This window comes from Podarcis muralis, chromosome 17 (genome assembly GCF_964188315.1).
Source record: "Podarcis muralis chromosome 17, rPodMur119.hap1.1, whole genome shotgun sequence".
Taxonomy (NCBI): domain Eukaryota; kingdom Metazoa; phylum Chordata; class Lepidosauria; order Squamata; family Lacertidae; genus Podarcis; species Podarcis muralis.
The window spans coordinates 9743845-9769608 of record NC_135671.1 but is presented as its reverse complement, the minus strand read 5'-3'; the positions used below and the strand labels follow the sequence as shown (position 1 = coordinate 9769608).

General features: G+C 48.0%; 1 protein-coding gene across 1 annotated transcript in view; it reads left to right on the top strand.

Moving 5' to 3' along the window:
• Positions 1–24497, top strand: part of ZYX (zyxin) — a 30494-nt gene extending 5997 nt beyond the window's left edge. The window contains 9 exon segments of the mRNA XM_028712164.2: positions 1712–1993; positions 14045–14232; positions 16874–16972; positions 18126–18641; positions 20112–20262; positions 20822–20991; positions 22842–23020; positions 23162–23282; positions 23379–24497. Of these exon segments, the coding sequence (XP_028567997.2) occupies positions 1712–1993; positions 14045–14232; positions 16874–16972; positions 18126–18641; positions 20112–20262; positions 20822–20991; positions 22842–23020; positions 23162–23282; positions 23379–23489 (1817 nt within the window). The 3' untranslated portion in view covers positions 23490–24497.
• Positions 24498–25764: the final 1267 nt, after the last annotated feature.

Below are 25764 nucleotides of genomic sequence, written 5' to 3'. Positions count from 1 at the left end.
TCAGCTTTGAAGCCCATTGGAAGTTGATGGGTGTTGTTGGCAAACTTGGATTGCTCCGTCAGCAAGAACCTTGGAAATGGGCCCCAAGGTTGGGGGTGGGTGGGTGGTGTTGACCCTCTCAATACCTCTGTTTACTTTGAGGGGAATGTCAGTGGCAGACTCGTTTTGCTGGACTGCTCTCTCAGCCTTCGCAGAGCCCAGCGTGTTGTGGAAGTACCAGTAGAACAAGATATTTGCAATCCTTGGTGGGTAAAGTTCTCTCTCTCTCTATGTGGGTGTTTGGTGGCAAGGTGGGAACGGAGACCATGCCTAGGCCTCTTGAAATATGCTAACAGAGGTAAAATCATAACATGCCACGGAAAAAATGCATACCATTTATTGTTGACCGTGCGCATGTGCTGATGTTCTAAAGAAACATATATATGGCACATGCCTCCAGTGTTGGAGATAGTGGGGCAACATGTCCTATCTAGGATTCTGCATTTTGTTTCTATATTCTTGTATTGCTAGGACTCTCTCTTTTTTTGCCTGTTTGTACAATTCCAGGGATTCTGGGCTGCCCTTTCCCAAGTTAGCTTCTCCTTTAATAAAGCGCCACTTTATTAAGTGGCTAGAAGGGGTCTTTTATTTTTTTGCTCCCCCCTCCTGTGCTGTGCCTCTGGTTGCCCCTGCGAAAAATGGGCGGTCTCTCTCGCCTGTGTGTGTAGCTGGAGCTGGGAAAGGAGGCGGGTGACTCCAGGAACGTGTCAGTGAGCCTGGCTGAATCCTGGAGTTGCTTCCTGTGCAAGCGGGAGGGAGGGAGGGAGGGAGGGATGGATGGAGGCAGCACGGCACAGCAGGCAGAGATGCTGAACAGGGATGCTTGTCTCTGGCCACAGTGACAGAAGAAAAGAGGACAAACCTCTGGCAGGAGGAGGGTGTGTGTGTGTGTGTGTGTGTGTGTGTTGGAGTGTGATCGTGCGTGCGTTTGCGCACACCAAGGGGCTCCCTCGCCGAAGACACCGCCATGGCATGGGTTCCATCGCCAGGTTTCCTTTTGTTCTGCTCCAGCTGCAAACGGTCCGCGTTGACCAGCCGGGGCCAGGGGCCTTGAGGTAACACAAAGCAGAGGTGAGGGGGGTTAGACGGAGATGTTTTAAGGGGCGGGGTGTTTCGCGTGTGTGTCTGCTAGCCTGTGAGCGAACCGTAGCCATGCTGAAAGCTCTGTGTAGCAGACCACCCCCTCCCCAGTTGCTTTGCAAAGTCGAAAAGGAATGCTCCGGAGTTGCTCTTATTTTTTATTTTTGAAACGCAGCCTTGGAACGGCTCTTTTGGCTACTGAGAATTCAATCCCCTTTCCATCTCCTGCGCTGTGGGTTTCTTTTCTCCTGTAATGTGTCCCCCCCTCCCCTTAGATCCTCTTCTCTCTTTCTCCTCCGCCTCTCCCAAAATAGAGCTTGCATGACTCCAAAGTGTACACAGGGAAGAAGTTGGGGCCTGGCCTCTATTTTGCAATCGCTTGCCCCAGAGGGAGGAGGAGGAGATTTTCCAGGTCTTTGGATCCACGTTTTTAATATATGCTCTGAGCTTGCTTGCAAAAATGCATGCATGCCCCCCCCCCACAAAACGCCCCTTTGCCACCACCTTTACATGCTCTCCGCAAAAGATCCTGCCCTGTTTCCACCTCTCCCACTTGGCTGCTCTTCTCTGATGGCACTCTTCCTTTCCATAGGTCCTGATCCACTCCACGGCAGGATGGCCTCGTCGGGGGCCCCGGGGACCCGCATGACTTCCACAGTCAGCATAAACATCTCCACCCCGAGCTTCTACAGCCCTCAGAAGAAATTTGCACCCGTTGTTGCCCCTAAGCCCAAAGTGAACCCCTTCAAGGCTGGCGGACCGGCTCCGGAAAATGCTTCTGAGCAGACGTTTCCGCCCCCTCCGCCGGGGGCTTGTGCCCAGATTGGGAAAGTGGGGGAGATCCCGGCAGCTGTGACTCTTTCCCTCTGTGAAGGTAAGTGCTCCTTCAGTTCCACTTGGGACTGGAAAAAAGACAAAGCTGTGCCCGATGACCAGCGTCGGAAAGACAGAGGTTCTCCTCAGGATTCTAGTTAGTTTGTGCCTGCTGGACCAGCTCAGTCCTGCACGAAGCCCTTAATCTTAAGGTTGTGGGTTCGAGCCCCATATTGGGCAAAATATTCCTGCATTGCAAGGGGTTGGACTTGATGACCCTCAAGATCCCTTCCAACTCTTACGATTCTGTGAAATGGGCGTTTGTGCAGAATTCTGGTCCTGCTCAGTATAAACGAATGCAATGATCTCCGTGTTATGTGGGGCTGTCAGAATGCTTTCGCCCCCGGGAGGGATTAAAAAGCACTTGCAGTGAAGGGGTTCATCTTCTGTTCTTGCACCCTGGTAATTGACTTGAACTGAATTGTAATTGGGCCTTCTAGAATGCCACACGGCTCAGTGGAGCCGCTCGCGATTTGCGTGAGGAGTTCTTCGGCTGCATAAAAGTTCCTTGTTAGCAATAAGGACTAGCGTTTTGGCCTGGAACTCAAATAAGTACCCTTAAGCAAGCAAGCAAGCCAAACTGTTTTTAGCCTGGGTGTGGCCTCCTCTTGCAGCAATGGAAGTGTGCAGGTACAGGCAGGAACTGAGCAATGATGTAGAATTTAGTGGTGGCCTGGAGTTCCAGCATAAATTAGCTTTACCAAGCTTCATATGTATTTATTTTTGGCACTCTGTGTTAGATTGCTATCAAGGGACATAGAGACAAGGCTTAATTTTTAATGTGGGAGGGCAGAGGCCTGTATGTGGGATCCCTGAAGGAAGCCCTGTTACTTAATTTTAAATGTGAGGGTAGATTGCAGTGGCTCACCATGAGGTGGAAGGCTCTCTGTACATGTTCAGAGGTACTACTAGTGTTAGAATTTATATCTGAAAACGGTGGAGGGACTTAAGTCCTGTGGGATATTTTCCCACTTAACTCTGCTCCCTTTAAATGTGTAATGCTACATCTGCATTGCACATTTAAAGCAAACTCTTTTATCCCTTTAAGCAGTTGTGGTTTCTCCCAAAGAATCCTGGGAAGTAGTTAACTGTTAAGGGTGCTGAGAGTTTTCAGGAGTCTCCATATTCCCCTCACAATTCCAGAGTGGTTTAAAAATGGATTCCTCCTCCCAGGGAACTCTGGGAATTGTAGCTCTGTGGCAGTTATCAAATGACAGTTCCCAGGATCCTTTGGGAGGAAGCCATGACTGTTTAAAGTAGCAGGATACTGCTTTATATGTATGGTGCAGATGTGACCTTAGTTTTGGACAAAGTGCTTAGTTGGTCTGTCATTTTGTCTGTGTGTTTTTAAAAATTGCATTTAACCAGAGAGAGAGAGAGAGAGAGGGAGTCTTCTTTGTTCTTTCGCTCCCAGAGCTCCCAAAGACATAGCTTTAATATTTTCACCCTGTTACAGCTGGCCGCTATTCAAGGACTCCGCGGTGTCCTTGACTTCACAGCAGAGCTGTCAGAATGTTACAGCACTTCCCTCTCAAGATATAAAGAGGAAGCGTGCATACATTTTAAAAAAAAATCTCCTTTGAGGTAAACCCAAGAAAATGTGTCTCAGATAAAAGCCCTGTGTCTCCGTCTGCCCAGCTATGAGGAAATTATTTTGAGGTCCTGGAGCTACTTTCAAGGCCGGATCCCAACTTTGCATCACACTGGCATCACACTGGAGCCAATTTTATTGTTGATTTTACAGTGGGGATGGATCAATTAGAGAAGCATTCTCCAACCTGATTGCTCTTGCGATGTTGTGGTCCATTTGGAACTATAGTCCAAACCATCTCAAGGGCACCAGCTTGTGGAAGACTGATATTATTCTCTAATAATCGTGTTGCTTGTGGCTACATAAGTTTACCTAGTCCCTTAACTGAATTTTAGCGGCCTGATCATTAAACTTCAGCTCGCATTGAGATTGACTTCTCCATGACACAAAGTGAACTTCCTTCTTTCTAGCCCAGTAGTTCCGCAACTTTCCCCACTCAATGGCAGTTTTTCTGTAATTGTAATGTGCCGTGCTAGATGCTGTGTGATTTTAAAATGGTATTTTGTAATCACTTCTTTCATTTCATATTTATCTATTGCGTTACAACTTGCATTCCGTGGAATTCAGATCATAATGCAATAATAAAATACAGTGCAAGTAATAAAAGAAGCGAAAAAATACAGTCCAAATCATTAAGAAGGTTTAATGCAATGGAGCCTCATTTGCAACTACCCCGTCCACAGACACCCAGGCAGCACCTGAATGAAGCTTGCGAACCGCTGGTGACCTGCAGACCACGGTTAGGGAAGCCTTCCTCTTTCTTGCTGTGCCAATTTTCCAGCAATGGCTGTTACTTCAGAGTAGTCCGCTCCTGGCTTTTTTTTTTAATCATCCAGATACTTCTTCGAGTGCCGTTCTGCAGGGCTCACATACGCAGAGTAGCTCTGAGCTTCCCAGTCTTGGGGAACCCAGATGTTCTTGAACGCCCATCGTCCCTGACCATTGGCTAAGATGGCTGGGGATTATGGGAGTTTTACTCCCAACCGAGAGAGTAACAGAGAGAGCCAGAGCTGTGTAGTGGTTAAGAGCGGTAGTCTCGTAATCTGGGGAACCGGGTTCGCGTCTCCGCTCCTCCACATGCAGCTGCTGGGTGACCTTGGGCCAGTCACACTTCTTTGAAGTCTCTCAGCCCCACTCACCTCACAGAGTGTTTGTTGTGGGGGAAGAAGGGAAAGGAGAATGTTAGCCGCTTTGAGACTCCTTAGGGTAGTGATAAAGCGGGATATCAAATCCAAGCTCTTCTTCTTCTTCCCTGGGGAGCCAGGGTTCACATACATTGGAGTAGGGTGTGGCAGTGCCATGCTGGAAATTCAGATAAGTCCTCTCCCTGCCCTTGCCAGCTTGCTGCCATCCTCACGGCTGCACAGTCTCCCAGCCAAGCTGCTCAGGCTTGTTCTTCCCATAGGCTTGTTCTTCCCAGGCCTTTACGTCTGCTTCTTGCTCTCTCTTTTCTGGTAACCACCTAAATAGAGGAGGAGGGGAGTTTTTGGAAGGGAAGGCCTGGCTTGGAATGACTTGCCTGGCCGCGCTATCGCCCCGCTGGGTCCCTGGGTTTTTTTCTGGATGCCCTGTTCTCTTTGGAAAACTGTGATGTACCTACAGTTTCCGCACTGCATGTTACTTTCTCTTGACACCACTGTTTATAATTCTTTCCCTCTGTGCGCATAATACCCAGTTGGTCTCCTCCTCCTGCTGCTGCTGCGAAGGATTATTTTACATGCGTCTAAGCTCTGATGTAATTGTTACAGGCCGGGCTTTTGCCAGGGATTATTTTACATACATTTAAGCTCTGGTGTAATTGCTGCAGACGTGTTTGTTTGTTTGTTTGTTTGTTTTTGCATCCCATTGCCATCTAACTCCTCATTATACATTCCCACCCGTCTCCTTTATACACGGGGGTGGGCTGGGCTTTTTCATCCTAAGGGCCGCAATCCATAGAATGCATTCTTATGGGGGCCACTTGGCAGGAGTGTGGGGAGGTGGAGGCAAAAGTGAGCAGAGCCATGGGTGGGACTCCTTCCTTTTGTAATCCAAGCCACTCCGAAGTCAGAGCTTTTTATGTACATCCTCATTGTCGCCATCCTCCACCCAGGCAGTACCTTAAATGCACATGCTTGCTAGGCAAATGCGCCTGAGGTGGACATGGAGCAGGGATGGAGAGAGAGGTGGGGGGCCTGGAGGGGCCTTCCCCCGACCCCTGCTTTGCTCCTATGGGCATATGGATATTTGACAACTGCAGACCACACTCTGTGCATCTAACACAGTGGGCTCTACACCATGAGAACTTACGCCAACACCATAATATAATTTGTTGGTCTTTAAGGTGCTAGAAACAAGGGACACGGGTGGCGCTGTGGGTTAAACCACAGAGCCTAGGACTTGCCGATCAGAAGGCCGGCGGTTCGAATCCCCGCGACGGAGTGAGCTCCCGTTGCTCGGTCCCTGCTCCTGCCAACCTAGCAGTTTGAAAGCATTAAGTGCAAGTAGATAAATAGGTACCGCTCCAGCAGGAAGGTAAACAGCGTTTCCATGCGCTGTTCTGGTTCGCCAGAAGTGGCTTAGTCATTCTGGCCACATGACCTGGAAGCTGTACGCTGGCTCCCTCGGCCAATAAAGCGAGATGAGCGTCGCAACCCCAGAGTCGGTCACGAGTGGACCTAATGGTCAGGGGTCCCTTTACCTTTAAGGTGCTAGAGGACTCTTGGTTGGTTTTGGTGCAACAGCCTAGCACAACGTCTCTGAAAATTGGTATTTGGGGGGGCCTTCTCATCCTTGGACGCATTGTACTGCCTTAGGACTTTTTGGTCATTTAGGGATCACAGAATTTTGGTTTTGTTACAGCCACCCTTTTGGCGCTCTATTCATTCTACCTCTACCTTTCCTATGAATAGGAAGAGTTTTTCAAAGATGGAGAGGAGGGAAGTGTTCAAACATGATTTTACCCGCCTGCACTAAGTGGCGCAGTCCAGAAAGGCTGGGTCACATGGTACTTCTTAATGTGTAATTTGGCTCACGATGGAGGGACTTGGTAAGCCTTTTTTTGCATCGTTTCCTAATAAATCTTTTAAACAACCTGAAATGTTAAACCTGAAATGTTATCAAAAGTTGTTGCTCGTTGAAACTGATGAATGGAGGAAAAAATAAATGGTAGTATAATCCTCAGAATGTCCTAAGATTAGTAATAAGGGAGGGAATGCCTCCTCACCCTGTAATGAATACGGGACCTTTTTGATTCATATCTCAGGGCTAGGCTGCACAGATCAGGTGAGGAAACTCTTCCTGGGCTGCATCAATTGAGACGGCAAGGTGACTTCATGGCTGAGTGCCCTTGGTGTTCCGATGACTACAGAAGGGTTTAGTCTAGCCTACTTCCTGACCTGCAAGGTTTCTAAGAGCAGATACACCCCCCTGCCCTGTGTGGGAGCCATTCAGATTTCTGTCCCCTGCTCCAGAGTGGTACATTCCAAGAACAGGTGTGAGAACACCATGTGCCCTGTTCTCTACTTTGGCCATACAGGAGATTGAAAGGGTCCGACATCTCTTCTTCCATCAGGATGCATGAGTAAAATTGCAATGCACATAAATTGCTTTGCCTCCTGATGGGTAGGGCTGTAAGCCTAAACTCTGTCTTAAGCAAGGCTCCTCTTGAGACATGGTTCCTGGTCAATAAATATAAAACTGTACTATTTAAATATTATTATTATTATTAGTAGTAGTAGTAGTACTTGCATTGTTGGAACTTCTTTAATTTTTTAAAAAGCCTTTGCTTCGAACAGTTTTAGTGCCTCAACGTTCAAAGTATCTGCTTCAGTGTTTTGTTCTTCCATCACTCAGCACCCACGTTAGACAAAAAAATAGCTGTTCCTGTTCTTCTGTTCCTCCTCGCCACCTGCCATCCCCAAGGCAGAAACACTGGTATAAAATCCAACTAATTCAGCAGCATGCTTCCAGCACCTTCACTGCTTCCTGTATCGATGCGTGTGGCTTGTACGTTCAAGGACTTGCTCGGACGCAGAATATAACTTGATTCTTGGCCAGCTGTTCACTTGGACAGTGGTGTTGGGGTCCTCAAGAGAACACTGTTCCAAGCATTTTTGTGTTTTGTGAGAATTTGTAGGATTAGCTGGGAACTGCTAGACAGTAAATGGGAAGCATCACTTAACTCTTTGATTTCCTGCTGGTTCTCCAAGTGGGACCGTCAGCAAAAACATTGCAGTGGATTCCCCAGTGTGTTCTCCAGTCCAGACCCATGTTGCAGCGCTCTCTCTGTGTCTCCTTGTTTATGCTTCTCTCCCTCTTCCCCTTTGTATGTACCTGTGGATTCTGCAACTGCCTGTTTCCTCTGCCGTGCATCCCAATTCTGTTGGTGTGCATGTGCTCCTTGGTTGTTGTTGTTCAGAATTCATGTATATTCCAGCTGGCCCTTTTTCTTCTTCTCATTTCCCCCATCACCCACTCTCAAGGCTGTGGTTGGCTGAGACTGAGCCTCACTGGGCTGCATGCATGTTTACACTCTCTCCTTTCACTCAGTCTGTGTTTTATGCTTGCGGAGTCATCACAATTATGTGTGCCTGGTAACTTTATTTTTTAAAGTTGCATACTTTTACGTTCCTCAGAGGGATGCGGGTGGCGCTGTGGGTTAAACCACAGAGCCTAGGACTTGCCAATCAGAAGTTTGGCGGTTCGAATCCCCGCAACGGGGTGAGCTCCCGTTGCTCGGTCCCTGCTCCTGCCAACCTAGCAGTTTGAAAGCACGTCAAAGTACAAGTAGATAAATAGGTACCACTCAGGCGGGAAGGTAAACGGCATTTCCGTGCGCTGCTCTGGTTCGCCAGAAGCGGCTTAGTCATGCTGGCCACATGACCCGGAAGCTGTACGCCGGCTCCCTCGGCCAATAAAGCGAGATGAGTGCCGCAACCCCAGAGTCGGTCATGACTGGACCTACTGGTCAGGGGTCCCTTTACCTTTACCACGTTCCTCAGAGTGGCCTGGTTGGGCTCTGAATGTCCAAATGAACCTTGCCTCGCATCACTCGCCTTCAAGGTGAAAATTATATCTGTGTCACATCTGTGAAACCTAAAGCTTTGTGACTCATTCTGAGGACTTTGGAAGGCAGTTGGTGAAACATAAATTTCATTTTTTTCCCCCAGAAAAGAAAAGAGAAAAAGAGCGAGGGCTGCTAAACCCGAGGATTGTTTTTTGGGGGGGCATTTTTGGAACCTAGCCCTGTGTGTTTTGATCTTATCAGTTTGCGGGGATGATAAAAGCTGTCACTAGTATGGTTGCACCAACCACTCGCAAACATGTGTCCTTCACACCTTGGTCAAACAAAGCTGGGAAACTTCCATTTGTCTTGGTGTGTGAGCAGACGGAGCCCTCACATCTGAGCAGGACAGCAATATCAAGAAGCATTGCATTAGTCCCCTCCCCCAAAAAAGTAGAGGGCTGCTGTCATTTCTGGCAGACATAGTCATCTGCCTTCTCACTTCCGCTGTCCTCATTCCCTGACTCCCACCTCCAAAGGAGGGATATATAGCCTGAGGGTTGCGTTAGCAGCCATCGCAATCTCCAGTCCCAAGAAACTCCTCCTCCTGGCTCCGCTTTTTCTCCGGAGAGTTGATGCACAGACAAAGGCATTTTTAACACCCCACCCGCTTGTACCTTGGCTCACGCAAGTTTTAATGGCTGTATTGTTTAGTAAGGCTTTTCAGAGGGGAAAGGAGGGGTTTAAAAGAGCCCCTTTCTGCTTGCCTGAGTGGATGTGAATGCATCAAGTTGATATTGCTGGCTTATCTGCCTCCATTCAAATCAGAATGCTTATTTTTAAGCAGACATGCAAAAATCTAGTCACCAGGGGCTTTAATGGTTCTTGTAGAAAATATTAGGGACACCTTCATACCATACATTTAACGCCATGGCTTTCCCCAAGGAATTATGGGCACTGCGGTTTGCTTAGGGTTGTTTTGTTGTTGTTTAGTCGTTTAGTCGTGTCCGACTCTTCATGACCCCATGGACCAGAGCACGCCAGGCACCTCTGTCCTCCACTACCTCCCGCAGTTTGGTCAAACTCATGCTGGTAACCTCGAAAACACTATCCAACCATCTCGCCCCCTTCTCCTTGTGCCCTCCATCTTTCCCAGCATCAGTGTCTTCTCCAGGGAGTCTTCTCTTCTCATGAGGTGGCCAAAGTACTGGAGCCTCAGCTTCACGATCTGTCCTTCCTTAGGTTTGTTAGGAAACTCCTTTTCCCCTCAGTGGAGCTACAATTCCCAGAGTGGGTTGACAGTCAACCCATCTGAACAGGAACTCTGGAAGGTCACCTAAGAACACTCAACACTCACAACAAACCATGCTTGGTAGGATTGTGATGGCAGGGAGGGAGAGAAAAGCCGATGGGAGCATATCTGTGCTCCCTCTCCCCTGGGTATGTGGAAACCTTTTATTTGTTTATGGATCTATCCTACTGTCTTCCCACCTCTCCTACCCTCAAGGCTCGTCCTTAGATCTGGAGATGATGTTGCAGATTTGGTGGCTGGCAGTAGTGGGTATTGGTTGCTGGTGTCTGCTGAGGGCTTATCTGTACTCCCGGCTAGGGCTAGGCGATATATCAATATATCTTCCAAAACCAGTTTGAAGTTATTATAAGAATTTTAAGGTCTTAGATATGTAATAGGTAAAGATAAATGGACCCCTGACCATTAGGTCCAGTTGTGGCCGACTCTGGGGTTGCGGCGCTCATCTCGCTTTATTGGCCGAGGGAGTCGGCGTCCAGCTTCCGGGTCATGTGGCCAGCATGACAAAGCCGCTTCTGGCGAACCAGAGCAGCGCACGGAAACACCATTTACTTTCCCGCCGGAGCGGTACCTATTTATTTACTTGCACTTTGACCTGCTTTCGAACTGCTAGGTTGGCAGGAGCAGGGACCGAACAACGGGAGCTCACCACGTCGTGGGGATTCGAACCGCTGACCTTCTGATCGGCAAGTCCTAGGCTCTGTGGTTTAACCCACAGCGCCACCCGCAATATGCAATAAATGTTCATAAATGTTCAAAGCAAACACGTATATAAATATATAAACCACATGTCTGGAGCAGCACAGGAAGACCGTCCTAAAACCTTCCAAACTGACCAAATGTTTTCTCTGCAAGGAGGGAGGGGGTGAGGGAACCTTCCCATTGTCTCAGGAATTGGGTAATCGCCATTTCAAAGGAATGGCCAGACTACCAGGAAAGGCAATCAGATAAGGCATTATCAGATAACCTGGCAGACAGGAAAAACAACAACATTCAAATTTCTGTTGTAGACCACCTTTTCTGTGATGTAGGTTTGATGTTTGTGGGGTGTGGTCTTGGGTTACGCCCCTTCTGTGATGTATGTATGATGTATGGAGGGGTGGTCTTGAGCTCCAGAGTAGGGAATTTAAAATGTCTATGTAAGGGCAGGCACACCTTAGTTTTGGGTCCTCCTCCTTTCCTGCATGCGAGGGGAGCACCCTGTTGCAACAGTTCAATAAAGATCAGGCTTACTAGCTGTTTTGCTTCTCAATATTCTCTGGTTGGCCTCTGTTGTTATCTCCTACCAATAGGGAACCCATGTAAGGACTCTATACGGGCTCTTGGATACCCCATAAGGGGAAAAGGGCAGATTTTGTTTACAACAAAGTCCATATCGCAATATCGGTTTCATAGTTTTTGACCTGGCAATATATCATGAATCATTGTGTGTGTGTGTGTGTGTGTGTGTGTTATGCAACAACCACAATGCAGGAAAAACTATGAAGCCAGCCAATGCCTCTGCGTAGCTCCATCCTGATTTCAGACACCCTGATAGATCGGCATATCAGGATGTTTAGCTGGTGATATATTGCAGTGTTGAAATCCAGATATCGCCCAGCGCTACTCCCGGCAATTAATTGTTGGGGGTTTCCGGTTGGTTGTTTCTGTCCCCCTGAAACTCTGTTCTGCAACTTTGCACCGATCCTGCATGGGATAACTCCTTCATGGATCATTCCACGCAAGGGCTCCAGAACACAGCATGCAACCAGTGGCCGTGCCACAGATGATGCCAATCAGGTTAATAGTGCCAGGTGCAAAACCATCTAAGCCACATGGCCACGACAGAAGCAGAAGGTAGCTTAAGTATCTTTTAACTAGATGAAGAGAGCTCTGTTTTTTCCTCCCTCTTAATTTCTTGCCTCCGATAACAAAAATTTTCCGCGAGGTGAAAGGAAATATTTTTAAAAGATACGATGGAACGGCAGAAATGCTGCTGTGCTGTATTCCAGTGTGCTGTAGAATAAGGCTTGAAATTACATCAGCTGCTAATCAGCTTTTTCTAACAGTAGGAATTTTAACACCCTGTCTTGGAGCCCGGCCTTGGCAGAGACCGTAAAATGCCTTTTAAAAAAAATATCCCCCCTGCAACTGCCATAGTACGTCCAAGTGTATGTATTCACACACACACACACACACACACACACACTGTCTCATCCTTCTTTGCCCAAGGATGAACTCATAGGTGCTGCTTGGTCAACCTGAGGTTAACTCTTGTCATGGCCTTTTTCTCCCCAGCAAAAAAACAAGTCAGGGGAACATGAGAGTTGGTGTAGTTTAGTGGCCCAGAGGTGTGAGCCAGGAAGCTCTAGGGTTAAACTTGGCCTCAGTCACAAACTCGATAGGTAGCCTATAGGCCAGGCATCCCCAAACTCGGCCCTCCAGATGTTTTGGGACTACAACTCCCGTCATCCCTAGCTAACAGGACCAGTGGTCAGGGATGATGGGAATTGTAGTCCCAAAACATCCGGAGGGCCGAGTTTGCGGATGCCTGCTATAGGCAAACCAACGTTCTCTTTGCATTTCACCTGCAATATAGGAATTAATGCTTTACAGAGTTCCTGAAAGGATTTCTGAAACAATGTACAGTGGTACCTTGGGTTAAGTACTTAATTCGTTCTGGAGGTCTGTTCTTAACCTGAAACTGTTCTTAACCTGAAGCACAACTTTAGCTAATGGGGCCTCCTGCTGCTGTTGCGCTGCCAGAACACAATTATTGTTCTCATCCTGAAGCAAAGTTCTTAACCTGAAGCACTATTTCTGGGTTAGCGGAGTCTGTAACCTGAAGCGTCTGTAACCTGATGCGTATGTAACCTGAGGTACCACTGTATATGAACACTCTGAATACGCTATGTTAACATTGTTGTTTTTTTAGTTTTGCATGATGAGGGAGAGTGGGAGAGAGCAGGGGGGATCTGTTGTTGCTGTTGGGGCCCAGATTCTTACAAGGATAGAGTGCCTCCACTCTGGCTGCCCTGGCTGTAATCTGGCTCTAATCCTCTGAGAGTAGGCAGGGTCAGTATTTGTCCCCAAAGGCCAAATGCTGAGGTTCCCCCTCCCCACTTCCTCCCAGGATGATACAGGAATGCAGCAGGTCTTGTTTTGTGCTGCTGGCATGGTCAGCAAATTGTTGCATTTGCAAGGATGTGCTGCTGGCTTCTTGTTCTTAAGTGTGTGGCTTGGTTTCCTCTTTCAGATTTCAGACTAGGTATGCCTAGTTACCATTTTTGGGCCAAACGGCTCGAAAGTCGTGTTTTTCCAATACTTTATGACTTTTGGGTTCCTTGAAATTCATCCTAATTGTGCAGATAAAAATATAACACAGGGACCCCCAAACTCGGCCCTCCAGCTGTTTTGGGACTACAGTTCCCATCATCCCTGGCCACTGGTCCTGTTAGCTGGGGTGATGGGAGTTGTAGTCCCAAAACAGCTGGAGGGCCGAGTTTGGGGATGCCTGATATAACAGATAAAATTCTACAGGATGTGTTGACCTTTAAAGCCCTAAATGGCCTCGGTCCAGTATATCTGAAGGAGCGTCTCCACCCCCATTGTTCAGCCCAGACACTGAGGTCCAGCTCTGAGGGCCTTCTGGCGATTCCCTCACTGTGAGAAGCCAAGTTACAGGGAACCAGGCAGAGGGCCTTCTCGGTAGCGGCACCCGCCCTGTGGAACGCCCTCCCACCAGATGTCAAAGAGAACAACAACTACCAGATTTTTAGAAGACATCTGAAGGCAGACCTGTTTAGGGAAGCTTTTAATGTTTGATGCATTACTGTATTTTAATATTTTGTTGGAAGCCACCCAGAGTGGCTGGGGAAGCCCAGCCAGATGGGCGGGGTATAATAAATAAATAATAATAATAATAATAATAATTAGTGAAAACAGTTCAGATCCAAGGATTCCCTAGGCATGCACCTCCAGATGGTGGAGACGTCGGGCGCTATCCTGACACCTGGGCATCTTCACTTGGTCACAAGTGGCCGATGGCCAGTTGCAAATGGCGCCTAGAGAATTTTGAATGCTGGTTTTAACAGGGTGTGTTCAAGGGGCGCTGTGATAATAATAATAATAATAATAATAATAATAATAATAATAATAATAATACATGCCCGTTTGTTGTTCTCCGCAGAGCTTCCACCCCCTCCGCCTCCCCCTCCTGGGGAAGAGATGGTTGTCTCCTCAAACAGCGCCTTCCCTCCCCCGCCTCCCCCATTCGAGGAACCGTTTCCCCCAGCGCCAGAAGACGTCTTCCCTTCGCCTCCTCCGCCAATGCTGGAGGAAGAACCGGTGGCTTTGAGTGGGCTACCTGCCCCCCAGGTGAGTATTCATATAGGTTAATGCTGTCAAGGTGGGCAAATGGCGGTGGTTGGGGGGAGCAGAAGGTTTATTGGGAAAGACCTGTTTTGCCATAGTTCTCCTGCATGGGCGTAGCTGGGGGGGGGTGACAGCTGCCCTCCCCCCGATCAAGTAAAACAATAGAAATACAGTCTTACCTTGGATCGTGAACGCCTTGTGAGTCAAATGTTTTGGCTCCCGAATGCCGCAAACCCGGAAGTGAGTGTTCCAGTTTGCGAACCTTCTTTGGAACCCAAACGTCTTCCGTGGCTTCTGATTGGCTGCAGGAACTTCCTTGGTTCCAAGCCGCGTCTTGGTTTCCAAACATTTTGGAAGTCGAATGGACTTCCGGAATGGATTCCGTTCGACTTCCGAGGTACCACTGTACTTAACTATCGTATTTTTTGCTCTATAAGACTCACTTTTTCCTTCCTAAAAAGTAAGGGGAAATGTGTGTGCGTCTTATGGAGCGAATGCAGGCTGCACAGCTATCACAGAAGCCAGAACAGCAAGAGGGATTGCTGCTTTCACTGCACAGCGATCCCTCTTGCTGTTCTGGCTTCTGAGATTCAGAATATTTTTTTTCTTGTTTTCCTCCTCCAAAAACGAGGTGCGTCTTGTGCTCTGGTGCGTCTTATAGAGCGAAAAATACGGTAACTGACCAATCACGTTGGTTTTGGCCCCCCCCCCCCGCAAAAGTCCAGCCCCCTCAACCAAGTCCTGTCCCCCTCCCCCAAGAAAAATCCTGCCTACGCCCATGTTCTCCTGTTCCCATGATGTTTGGATGTGTGGCCCATAGCAGTTCTGAGGTGTGGTCTAGACTGCATGATAAGCAAGCGATCAGGTGGTCCCAAGAATGGGATGGTGATGAGAAAACTGCCTCCTCCCTCTGGCCTTCCCCAGGATTGCAGGCGTCCTGCACATTCTTCATTGGATTAAAACTTCACACCAAGAGATGGGGAAATACAGTGGTACCTTGGCTCTTGAACAGCTTACTTGTCGAACAAATCGGCTCCCAAACGCCGTAAACCTGGAAGTAAGTGTTCCAGTTTGCAAACATTTTTCGGAAGCCGAACGTCCAACGCAGCTTCCGAGGCTTCCGATTGAGTGCAGTCGAACGGACTCTCAGAACGGATTAAGTTTGAGAACCAAGGTACCACTGTAAGTAAGCCATACAAATGAAACGATGTTGCACACCAATCCAGAAAAATGGGTATATGCTTGAAGAGGGGTTAAGGGATATTTTCAAAAAATTGTTTTATAAGTTGTTTGTCCTTGTTTCTCAATTGGATCCTTTTGCATGGTTTTGCATGTTTTGTGGTATTTTATGCAATGTGACTTGCCGCTATTTTTATGGATTATAGTTTCGTTATTCTTTATTGTAATTGGTAAACGTAAACTGCTTAATTCTTATCTGCTGATAGTTAATTTTACTGTTTACTATTATATTCCAATGGATTGTTGAATATTGCTTTATTTAAGTTGTTTATTTTGAAGTTATTGTGACTTCTTTGTATTGGATCAGATTGTGTGTGTGTGATCTTTGCTGACTATTTAGTTGTTTCTTCAGCTTGTTGACCGCCTTGTGTATAGTAATATAGAAAGGCGGTGTACAAATTAAAAGTGAAATGAACTGAAATGGGAACCTAGGGAGCTGCCTTATACAAAACTGGTCTAGTACAAATCAGAGATTGGATGGCCATCAGTCATGGATGTTTCAGTTGAGATTCCTGCATTGCAGGAGGTTGGACTAGATGACCCTTGTGGGTCCCAAATCCACAATTCTGTGATTCTTTGCCTGGCTTATCTGACTCAGCATTGTTGGCAGCGTCTCCCAGGGCTTTAGACAGGGATGATCTCCCTGGAATTTCCTGGAGATGCTAGGAATTTAACTTGGGACTCTTTACCTCCCAAGCACACTGAGCTATGGTTCTTCCTTGGAACATAATTCTGCAATATATGCTGCAATATATATGATATATTTTATACTTCACTGTGTTGCACATTTCTGATTCAGTGGCTCGGGGAGGAGCAAAGGTTTATGTTTTGCATGCGCTGAGCAGTGGCGATACATCTTAAGCCAATCATCTGGCTTCTGAGATTTCACCAGGCGTTGCTCATACACTTCTGAGCAGTGTTCGAAATTAGCCAGGCGCTAGGCGCATTTTGCACCTGACATTTTGCCACTTGCGACCAAGTGAAGATGCCTGGGTGCCAGGATAAGCGCCTGACATCTCCACCATCTGGCTGGCTAGTGCACAGCAACGTTTTTTTGCTGCTATGCTATGGCGTGAGTCAATTTTAGCCGCAGCTGACAATATACACAATTCATTTTCAGCCTTGCAATCTTGCAAAAATAAGGGGGGAAAGGCGAATAGCTTTTCTATCTCAAAAGTGCATCCTGGCGGCTAGAAGCTCCCTTTTTGAAAATGCAAACCACAGCAGCCGAGATTCTCCCACAATTCAAAGTACCTGCCCTTTGCTCTGCGCCCTTCCGACATGTTGCTCTCCTTCTAAGTGCACTAACCAACGGATGTGAAAGGCTGTTGTTGACTGACAGCCTTCAGGACGGGCTTGGTAACCCTCTCTAACATGTGACTTCCTTTCTTCTCCGTGGCGGAAGGGGCAGGCCCGTGGAAAGATGAGCAGCATTGATTTGGAGATTGATACTCTGTCCTCAATGCTGGATGACATGGAGAAGAATGACCCCTTCAAACCGCGGGTGAGCTGCAATAACAGGGTAGCCTGTCCAAGGCCTCGTTCTCACTGAGGGGGCCAGCCTGTGCCTGGTCACTTCAGGCCACAGCTGACGGCGCCAAGTACTGAAGAGCCCCTTCCCCATGCAAAAAGTTCTTGAAGGTATATCCATTGCTATTTTTCTAAAAAAGAGGTGCCAGAACTCACCATGAACCTTGTTCTCTTAGAATGGTAATTGACAAGAACTGAGTTCTGGTGAATTCTGGATGAAAAAAAGCCCTGGGTATATCTGTATTTTAAAATATTAGCATGTTAAGAAGACTTGAGTGATATTCAGCTAAGGTTCACTTGGAGGAATACAGTGGTACCTCAGGTTACATACACTTCAGGTTACAGACTCCGCTAACCCAGAAATAGTGCTTCAGGTTAGGAACTTTGCTTCAGGATGAGAACAGAAATTGTGCTCCAGTGGAGCAGCGGCAGCAGCAGGAGGCCCCATGGCTAAAGTGGTGCTTCAGGTTAAGAACAGTTTCAGGTTAAGAACAGACCTCCAGAACAAATTAAGTACTTAACCTGAGGTACCACTGTAAACCCATTGAAATTAACAGACCTAACTTTGCCATGTTCATTCACTTCAGTGGGCCATCTTTGAGTAAAACTTAGCTCAATGCCACTGTAGGACCCTTTTGCCTGACATGCTAGCTTTCTGCATGAAGAGAACTTTTTTATCTTTTAAAAAAACAGAGCTCTTGGTCAGGCGAGCCCCCACTGGTAGCCACAAGTGATAGGTTGACCCCCTCAGTGAGTACTGGGGACCAATGATGATTTCTGCAGGAGACACAGAGGATGGAGCCAGGCCCACTATGCTTGGATTTGCAATCCAAAGTCTGCTTTTGTTAAGGACAAAGCTGGTCTCTGGACAAGTTACTCTCCGGTGAGCTTTCTCACCCAGGAGTAGCCAAGCCTCTGTATCTGCTTGCCAAGGGATAAGGAGGATTTTGCCATGCTCTGGGGTGCAGGCGTGTGGACAAATGTCTGGCTGCATCAACCCCCTCTTTCCTGTACTCCTCTCTGTTCCTCTTCCCCACACTGAGAGCAGATTGGACCAAGATGGGTCTGGTTTAGATGCTACGATGTTGGCCTCTTCTCCCCTTTGATAACCGTATTTATTTCTGCAGGTATCTCCAGGTTCCATGGCTCACGTAGGCCTGGCTTCTGGACCCAAAGCTTCCCCAGAAACTATTGCTCCACCTAAGGATGTCTCAGCTCCCGTTTCCTTCCCTTCCAACGCTGCCTCCAGCCCCACTGCAGGCTACGCCCCCAAAGCGCCGAGAGAAACGGCTTCTGTTCCTCCACCGTGGGTGAAGCAGAGTAGAGACTCGCCATCGACACAGCTTCCAGGACCGCCGGCTCCTCCTCCTCCTCCTCCTCCAGCTCCATCAGCCCCCAAATACACTCCACCCCCCGTTGCCGTGGCCCCCAGATTTGTACCCAAAGCAGCTGCAGGGATCCCGTCTGGCTTCCCGCGCCAGGCGGCCGCTGCCCCTCCGCAGCCTCGCTTCCCGCCCGCTTCTGGCGCAGGCCCAGCCCCGAGGCCACAGCCGCCTGCTTTCACCTATGCACAACAGCGAGAAAAGCCCCAGGTTCAGGAGAAGCCACGTCCCGTTGGACAACCGCCTGCCCCGCGAGACGTGGTGAGTGGGGAATAGATCTCAACTTGGGGTGGAGAGACAAGGGAAGTGTGCAAAGCTGGATGGACTTTTCATTCAGGATTTATATATAGGCAAATTAGAATAGAATAGAATAGAATAGAATAGAAGAGTACAGTGGTACCTCGGGACTTAATTCATTCCGGAAGCCCGTTCCTAACCTGAAACTGTTCTTAACCTGAAGCACCACTTTAGCTAATGGGGCCTCCTGCTGCTGCCGCGCCGCCGGAGCACAATTTCTGTTCTCATCCTGAAGCAAAGTTCTTAACCTGAGGTACTGCTTCTGGGTTAGCGGAGTCTGTAACTTGAAGCGAATGTAACCTGAAGCATATTTAACCCGAGGTACCATGGTAGAATTATAGAGTTGGAAGGGACCACAAGAGTCATCTAGACCAGGGGTCAGCAAACCTTTTCAACAGGGGGCCGGTCCACCATCCCTCAGACCTTGTGGTGGGCTGGACTATATTTTGAAAAAAATAAAAATGAACGAATTCCTGTGCCCCACAAATAACCCAGGGATGTGTTTTAAATAAAAGGACACACTCTACTCATGTAAAAGCTCCAGGCAGGCCCCGGAAATAACCCAGAGATGCATTTTAAATAGAAGGACACATTCTACACATGTAAAAACACGCTGATTCCCGGACCGTCCGTGGGCCGGATTTAGAAGGTGATTGGTCCGGTTCTGGCCCCCGGGCCTTAGTTTGCCAAAAGATCTAGATCTTTTGCCGAATGTGGGGCTCGAACCCTGAGATTGAGAGTCTCATGTTCTGCCGACTGAGCTATACCAGTCAGCAATAAATCAAATCTGGCTGGATTGCCCCATCTGTTGCTGTAGTTCCTAGCGGCCATTTTAAAAGAGAGGCCTCAGTAAGATTTGTGGGTCTGTGGGCTCCCAGAAGGATGAAGCTACATTCTTTCTCTTCCTCTGTGCTTGTATTGGTAAGAGAGATTTCCCCTCTGCCAGCTTAAAAACTAAGCCCCTGCTATTGAGGGCAGTTGCAAAAGAGCACCGGGCACGTGTGTTTTTTTCTCCCTCTGGTTTTATAGAAGAAGGAATTTAAAAACAAACAAACCTAGAGGTAAAACTGTGTCTGTTGAATCTTTCCATGCAACAAAACCATTGCAAAGCAAATGGAGGACAGAAGTTCCTCAAAAGGAAGTTTCTTCATCAATACAGTTATTACAGGAAAAGGAAACTTTTCAAAATCTTGTCACCTGAGTGAGCTGCAAGGTGGCCTCTCAGCAGGGAGAAGGAAGGGTACAGGCTGGATAATGAGGGGAAAAACGTGTGTGGACAGGCAGAGGAATATCTGCATTGCAGAACAATGTTAAAGGCTGGCTTGGCCATACTAAGTGATCTTGAGCGTGCATCTGTTCCCTGGAATATGTGGCATCTGAGAGGCTAGCAGGAGGGACGTTCCGGTCTCAGTGACTCTTGATTTCTTTCTCCAGCGTAACCCGGCGCCCTTTGCGAACACTGGATCAGACCCTCCCAGGGGCAACTCTGTCCTGACCATGAAAGAGGTTGAGGAGCTGGAGATGTTGACCCAGAAGCTCATGAAGGACATGGACCAGCCTCCACATGCAGAGGCCACCAATTCTGGTGCGTCTGTACATTAAATATTTTGCATGTGCCGGTGATGGAGAGTGAATGGGATTTCGGTCTACTGTTGCCACACACACACCCCCTTTCTCTCTGCTACGGTGCCTTCATCAGAAACCAGGCACACAGAAGGTGGGTGGGTGGGCTGACATGTTTCCCTCCACTCAGCTCCCTGCCGCTGAATACTACCATCTTCTTCTTATGGAGATGGTAGCTGTGTCCCCTTTCTTGCCTGGAGGCGTAGATACGTATGAAGAAGAAGAAGAGGAGTTTGGATTTGATATCCCGCCTTTCACTCCCTTTAAGGAGTCTCAAAGCGGCTAACAGTCTCCTTTCCCTTCCTCCCCCACAACAAACACTCTGTGAGGTGAGTGGGGCTGAGAGACTTCACAGAAGTGTGACTGGCCCAAGGTCACCCAGCAGCTGCATGTGGAGGAGCGGGGAATCAAACCCGGTTCCCCAGATTACGAGACTACCGCTCTTAACCACTACACCATACTGACCTGCCAGCAGCCTCTCACACTCCTCTTTTCTCTCCCCCTTCTCCCTGCCGCTGCAGAGTTGTGTGGCCTGTGCCACAAAGCCCTGTCACGGACGCAGCCGGCTGTCCGCGCCCTAGACAAGCTCTTCCATGTGGAATGCTTCACCTGCTTCAAGTGTGAGAAGCAGCTGCAGGGCCAGCAGTTCTACAACGTGGACGAAAAGCCCTTCTGCGAGGATTGCTATGCGGTGAGTGAAATGCAGAGGGGCAGGGGCGCCTTCTTGAATAAAATATGGAGGGGGCGGGACACAGGTAAGCTCCGCCCCACCTAATCAATCACAAGTCACAGTGCACACACACCATTTCAATAGTACTGCCTATCAATGTTTGCGGAGGGGAGCAAATACTTTGTTCTGGGGGGTCCGAAGAGACCTCAGCCCCTAGGAGTTGGCTCCTACGCAGGGTGGCCAATCACAATCGTCGGGGCATTTTGGAAGGAGACATGCTCTGGCGTTACCTCAGCAACAGAGGGGTTGTTTTCCCCAAGCGAATTTTGGAATGTCTTAAAATGGCCGCCACATCTTGCTTCGGCAACCAGCTAGAGTTCTTCATCTTTTTCCTCTTTTAATTCGTCTGGTCGGAATTTCAATATTTGGGCTAGTTTACCGAATGAAAAAGTTGCCCCTATTTCCTGTACTGGCATTGTTCAGAAGAAACCATTCAGAAGTTCATTATGAAAGGAAGCAACTTTCATAAAAAACAGCCATTCTTCGCGTGTTCAAGTACCTCAGATATTAGTCCATTTGTTGGGTCGGGTGGTCAAGGTGGGGTCAATTCATCTTGAGATGCCGTCATTTTGGAACACCGCAGCCCCTTGACTCCAGTCTCCTAGTGTGGGAATAAATCATCATTATTATTTGTTCACTTATATACCACCCTTTACCCAAAGATCCCAGGGCGGTGAAGTTGCCAAGCTCACGGTGGAGTCTTTGTCTGCATTACCAGGTCAACCCAGTGTGGACCTGTGCCACGCAACAATGGCTCCGTGCCACAAAAGTTACACCTGAACTGGCTTCAACAGTCTCTTTCGGTGGCGTCGCAGACATACCATCGTGTGCTTGTACACTGTGGGTGTGACCAGGCATTTGCCTGAACATGCAGAAGCTCAAAGTGTGGACGGGGGCTTATGCATGCAAGCAAGCCCCCACCTCCAGTGTCCTCACACTTGTCATGCTCTCTGCCTCGGGCAGCAGCTTCTGAAGACACCCAGTTCATGGCTGGTGTAAAATTTGATTAAGGCTGCCTTCTTCACAGATTTCTTGTTTGCTAAGCTGCCCAATCTTGGTTAATCTTGTTAAAGGGCAATTAATGGGTGTCAAAAGAGATCTTGAGTATGCGATCCTGGAGAGACATTATGCTTTGAATTGTTTTGGGAGGTGGGGAGGTTGGATGAGAATTGTTTAAATTTGCCTGTTTTCTCCCATTTACATCCTTAAGATATCAATGACTTCCCTTCTTCTCTTTCCACAGTTAACTACACTGTTGGATTTATCTTAACGCTGCAAGCGTTTTAACTGTACACAATTACTTCCCATATATTCAGTATACGTTTTCCAAACCTCTTTAAACCTATGTTCTTCTTGTTCTCTTATTCTGTACTTTAAGCCTGCAAGTTGTGCATATTCTGTCAACTTAAGTTTGCGTTATTCTTTAGTTGGGACCTCACTCGTTTTCCATTTTGGGGCTAACAAAACACAGGATGCAGTAGTAAGCATACCTAAATAACCTTTTTTGACACCTGGGAATTTCAGTCTGAATTATCCCCAACAGAAAGGACTCTGGGGTTTTTTGGGAATGTAGGTACATTAAAACATCCCCCCCCAATTCATTATGGATCATTTCCCCATACATGGATATCTGTTCTGTACGCTTGTCAGTGTCACACCTTAAAGTAGGGAACGTTCATGAGAGCAGCCTGTGCCCCACAGCTCAGGGATTGAGTGCACCCTATAATCTCTTCCTCTGACATGTCTCCACAAATGGTTCTGTTTCTGGAGGGCAGGCCTCCTTCATTTCTGACCCTGTTTTTGTTCTTCAGGGCACCCTGGAGAAGTGTTGTGTGTGCAAGCAAACGATCACAGACAGGATGCTGCGAGCCACGGGCAATTCCTATCACCCCCAGTGCTTCACTTGTGTGGTGTGCCACAAAGCCCTCGAGGGAGCCTCCTTCATTGTGGACAAAGCCAACCAGCCACATTGCGTGGACGACTATCACAGGTGGGTGACCTCCTCGTTCATTTCCTGCGTCTTCTTCCTCCCACTTCACCTGGGACCTTTGTGACTTGACCGGGGCAAGTCTGGCCTAGAAGGTTGAAACCGAAAGTTCGAGTCCTCATACCGCCTCTTACGTGCTTGCAGAAAATATGCCCCACGATGCTCGGTGTGTGGTGAGCCCATCATGCCAGAGCCCGGAAAGGATGAGACCGTCCGCGTGGTAGCCCTGGAGAAGAACTTCCACATGAAATGTTACCGCTGTGAGGTGAGCCATTTCCCTTCTCCCCTTCCCGCCAGTCCCTCGTTGACATTTCTGCCGCCTCAGTGGCGTTGATTCTCCTTTTCTTCCTCCCCTTTTCAGGATTGTGGGAAGCCCCTTTCCATCGAAGCAGATGACAATGGATGTTTCCCCCTGGACGGGCACGTGCTGTGTAGAAAATGTCACACCACACGGGCCAAAGCTGCGGTCTAAGGACCTTGGATCAGGATACGTCCTTGATGTGCTTCCCTGTCCCCACCCAGCTCAGTCAGTGGGCCTGGTTTTCCTCTGTGCTGTTTCTGGTCATTCCTCTCCCCCCCTCCCCTCAAAACCCACAATGCATTTTTACTTAGAAAGAGTCTGTCTGGCAATATCTCTTTCCACCCAAGGGCTCTTCCCACTGTGTTTTCTTTTCCTTTTTAACCTGCCCCTTCTAAGACTGGGTGTTCCTTAACTCCTCGCCTAGTCTGGCCACGGTATATTATTCTAGACACTGCAGAAAGTGACGTGGAATTGCTATAAGCCCTGCAGTCCTTTTACTTACTAAATAATAAAGTAATCTTAGAGGAAAAGTCTGGATCCTTCCAACCTGCTACGTCCCCTGACCCTGCAAAATGCTGTCCTCTGTTCAGGTATGCAACACGACCCAACTAATGGGACTATTTTTTTAAACCCTTACTTTTGGCGATGGACAGAGTCTTCGCTCTACAGGATGATGATATAAACGAATCTCCTTCTTCTGTACTGGACTTGTGTGCCTGAATGGTTCTCCTTGCCAGCAAGGAGTTTATGGACCAGTTCCCCCCAGTCCCCAGAGTTACGGTGGCCCCAGTTATTTTTTACCTTTCTGGTGCTTTGGCCTAGCAACTTCTGCATAGCAAACTATCCAAAGGACTACTTCTCTGTTTACAACATGCTTGGTCGAACTGGGAGTGTGGTGTGACCAGGAATGGTCCCGAATTGATGCTGAGAAAGGCACCCTCATCAGAGTTTCTTCATTTGCAGCCTACATGTGATGGGTGCCTTCTAAGTCCCTGCCAGGGCCACACTCCCACCCTTCTCTGCGGGGGTTGCTGTAAGTGACTTTGCTGGTGTGTGTTTTTTTGGCACAGTCAATGGAGCAGAGCCTCAATTCCTAGGCTGGACTGAACAAGCATCTTCAATATTGTCTGTCCCAGCCACTGTTTGCATTAATAAAATTTGTGTTGGGTCCCCCCCCCCCATTATAACTTCAGCCTCTCTGTGGTGTGTGTGGCTGGGGTGGGTCAGAGAGAGATCGTTGCTAAACTACCCAGCAGTGAATCCATTCTCCCTCCATCTTGTTTCAGGGGGTTGGACTAGATGACCCTCAAGGTCCCTTCCAATCCTCTGATTTTCTTTCCTAATGATTCCTAGCATGGATCTTGTTAAGTTGTGGGTGAACATATCAGACGACACAGCGATTCTTCAAACAGCTCTTGTTTATTCACAGGCCAGAACAGAACTGAACTGAAGGGTTCAGCCAGCCTGCTTATATAGAGCTCCACTAGAACGCGACAGTAACCATTTTCCGTAACTATCCAATCACTGAACGTCACTTTCAATCCCTTATTTGCATACGTGGACCTGAGTGAAAACTATCTATAGTAACCCCCTGCTGGCCCAGAGTGAGAACTTCAGTACATAACAGATCTTGCCTTTTCACAGCCACTGCACACTGGGTTGACATCTTCATCAAACGATCTACCATGACCCCAAGATCTCATTCCTGGTCTTGTCACTTCCAGTTCAACTCAATAGTATATGTGAAGTTAAGATTTTTTTGGCCAACACACACCACTTTACCCTTGTTTACAGTGACTTCCATTTGCCATTTTACTCTCCATTCATTCTGTTTGGAGAGGTCCTGGAGCTCTGCAATCCTTTTTTTTTTTTTTGCCTCGGCATCCAATTAGATGCATCGTTTGGCAGAGAGAAAATTGCTGCCTCTTGCTAAGCTTTTCTCCTGCTACCGCTCTTCCTCAGTTTGTTGGCAGTGTTATCAGTGGTGTTTCCTGTCTATACATTCTTTTCTTTTTTTGCTCTGACCCACTTGCACTTTCCCCTTCGTCATCAAAAGAAGTCGTCATTTTGTGGATCTCAGCTGCATCTCACCCCCTACTCTCATTGAGTAATACAGTGGGACCTCAGCTTACAGACGCTTCAGTTTACAGACTCCGCTAACCCAGAAATAGTACCTCGGGTTAAGAACTTTGCTTCAGGATGAGATCAGAAATCGTGCTCCGGCTGCACGGCGGCAGTGGGAGGCCCCATTAGCTAAAGTGGTGCTTCAGGTTAAGAACAGTTCCAGGTTAAGAAAAGACACCCAGAACGAATTAAGTTCTTAACCCGAGGTACCACTGTAAAACTGTTCCCCGCCCCCAACTTGTCAGAAGCTTAAATGGCTTTGGATTTGGGAGTCCGGCTCGCTGCTTCATCGTTGCTTGCTACTAACATTTGCCACCTCTCA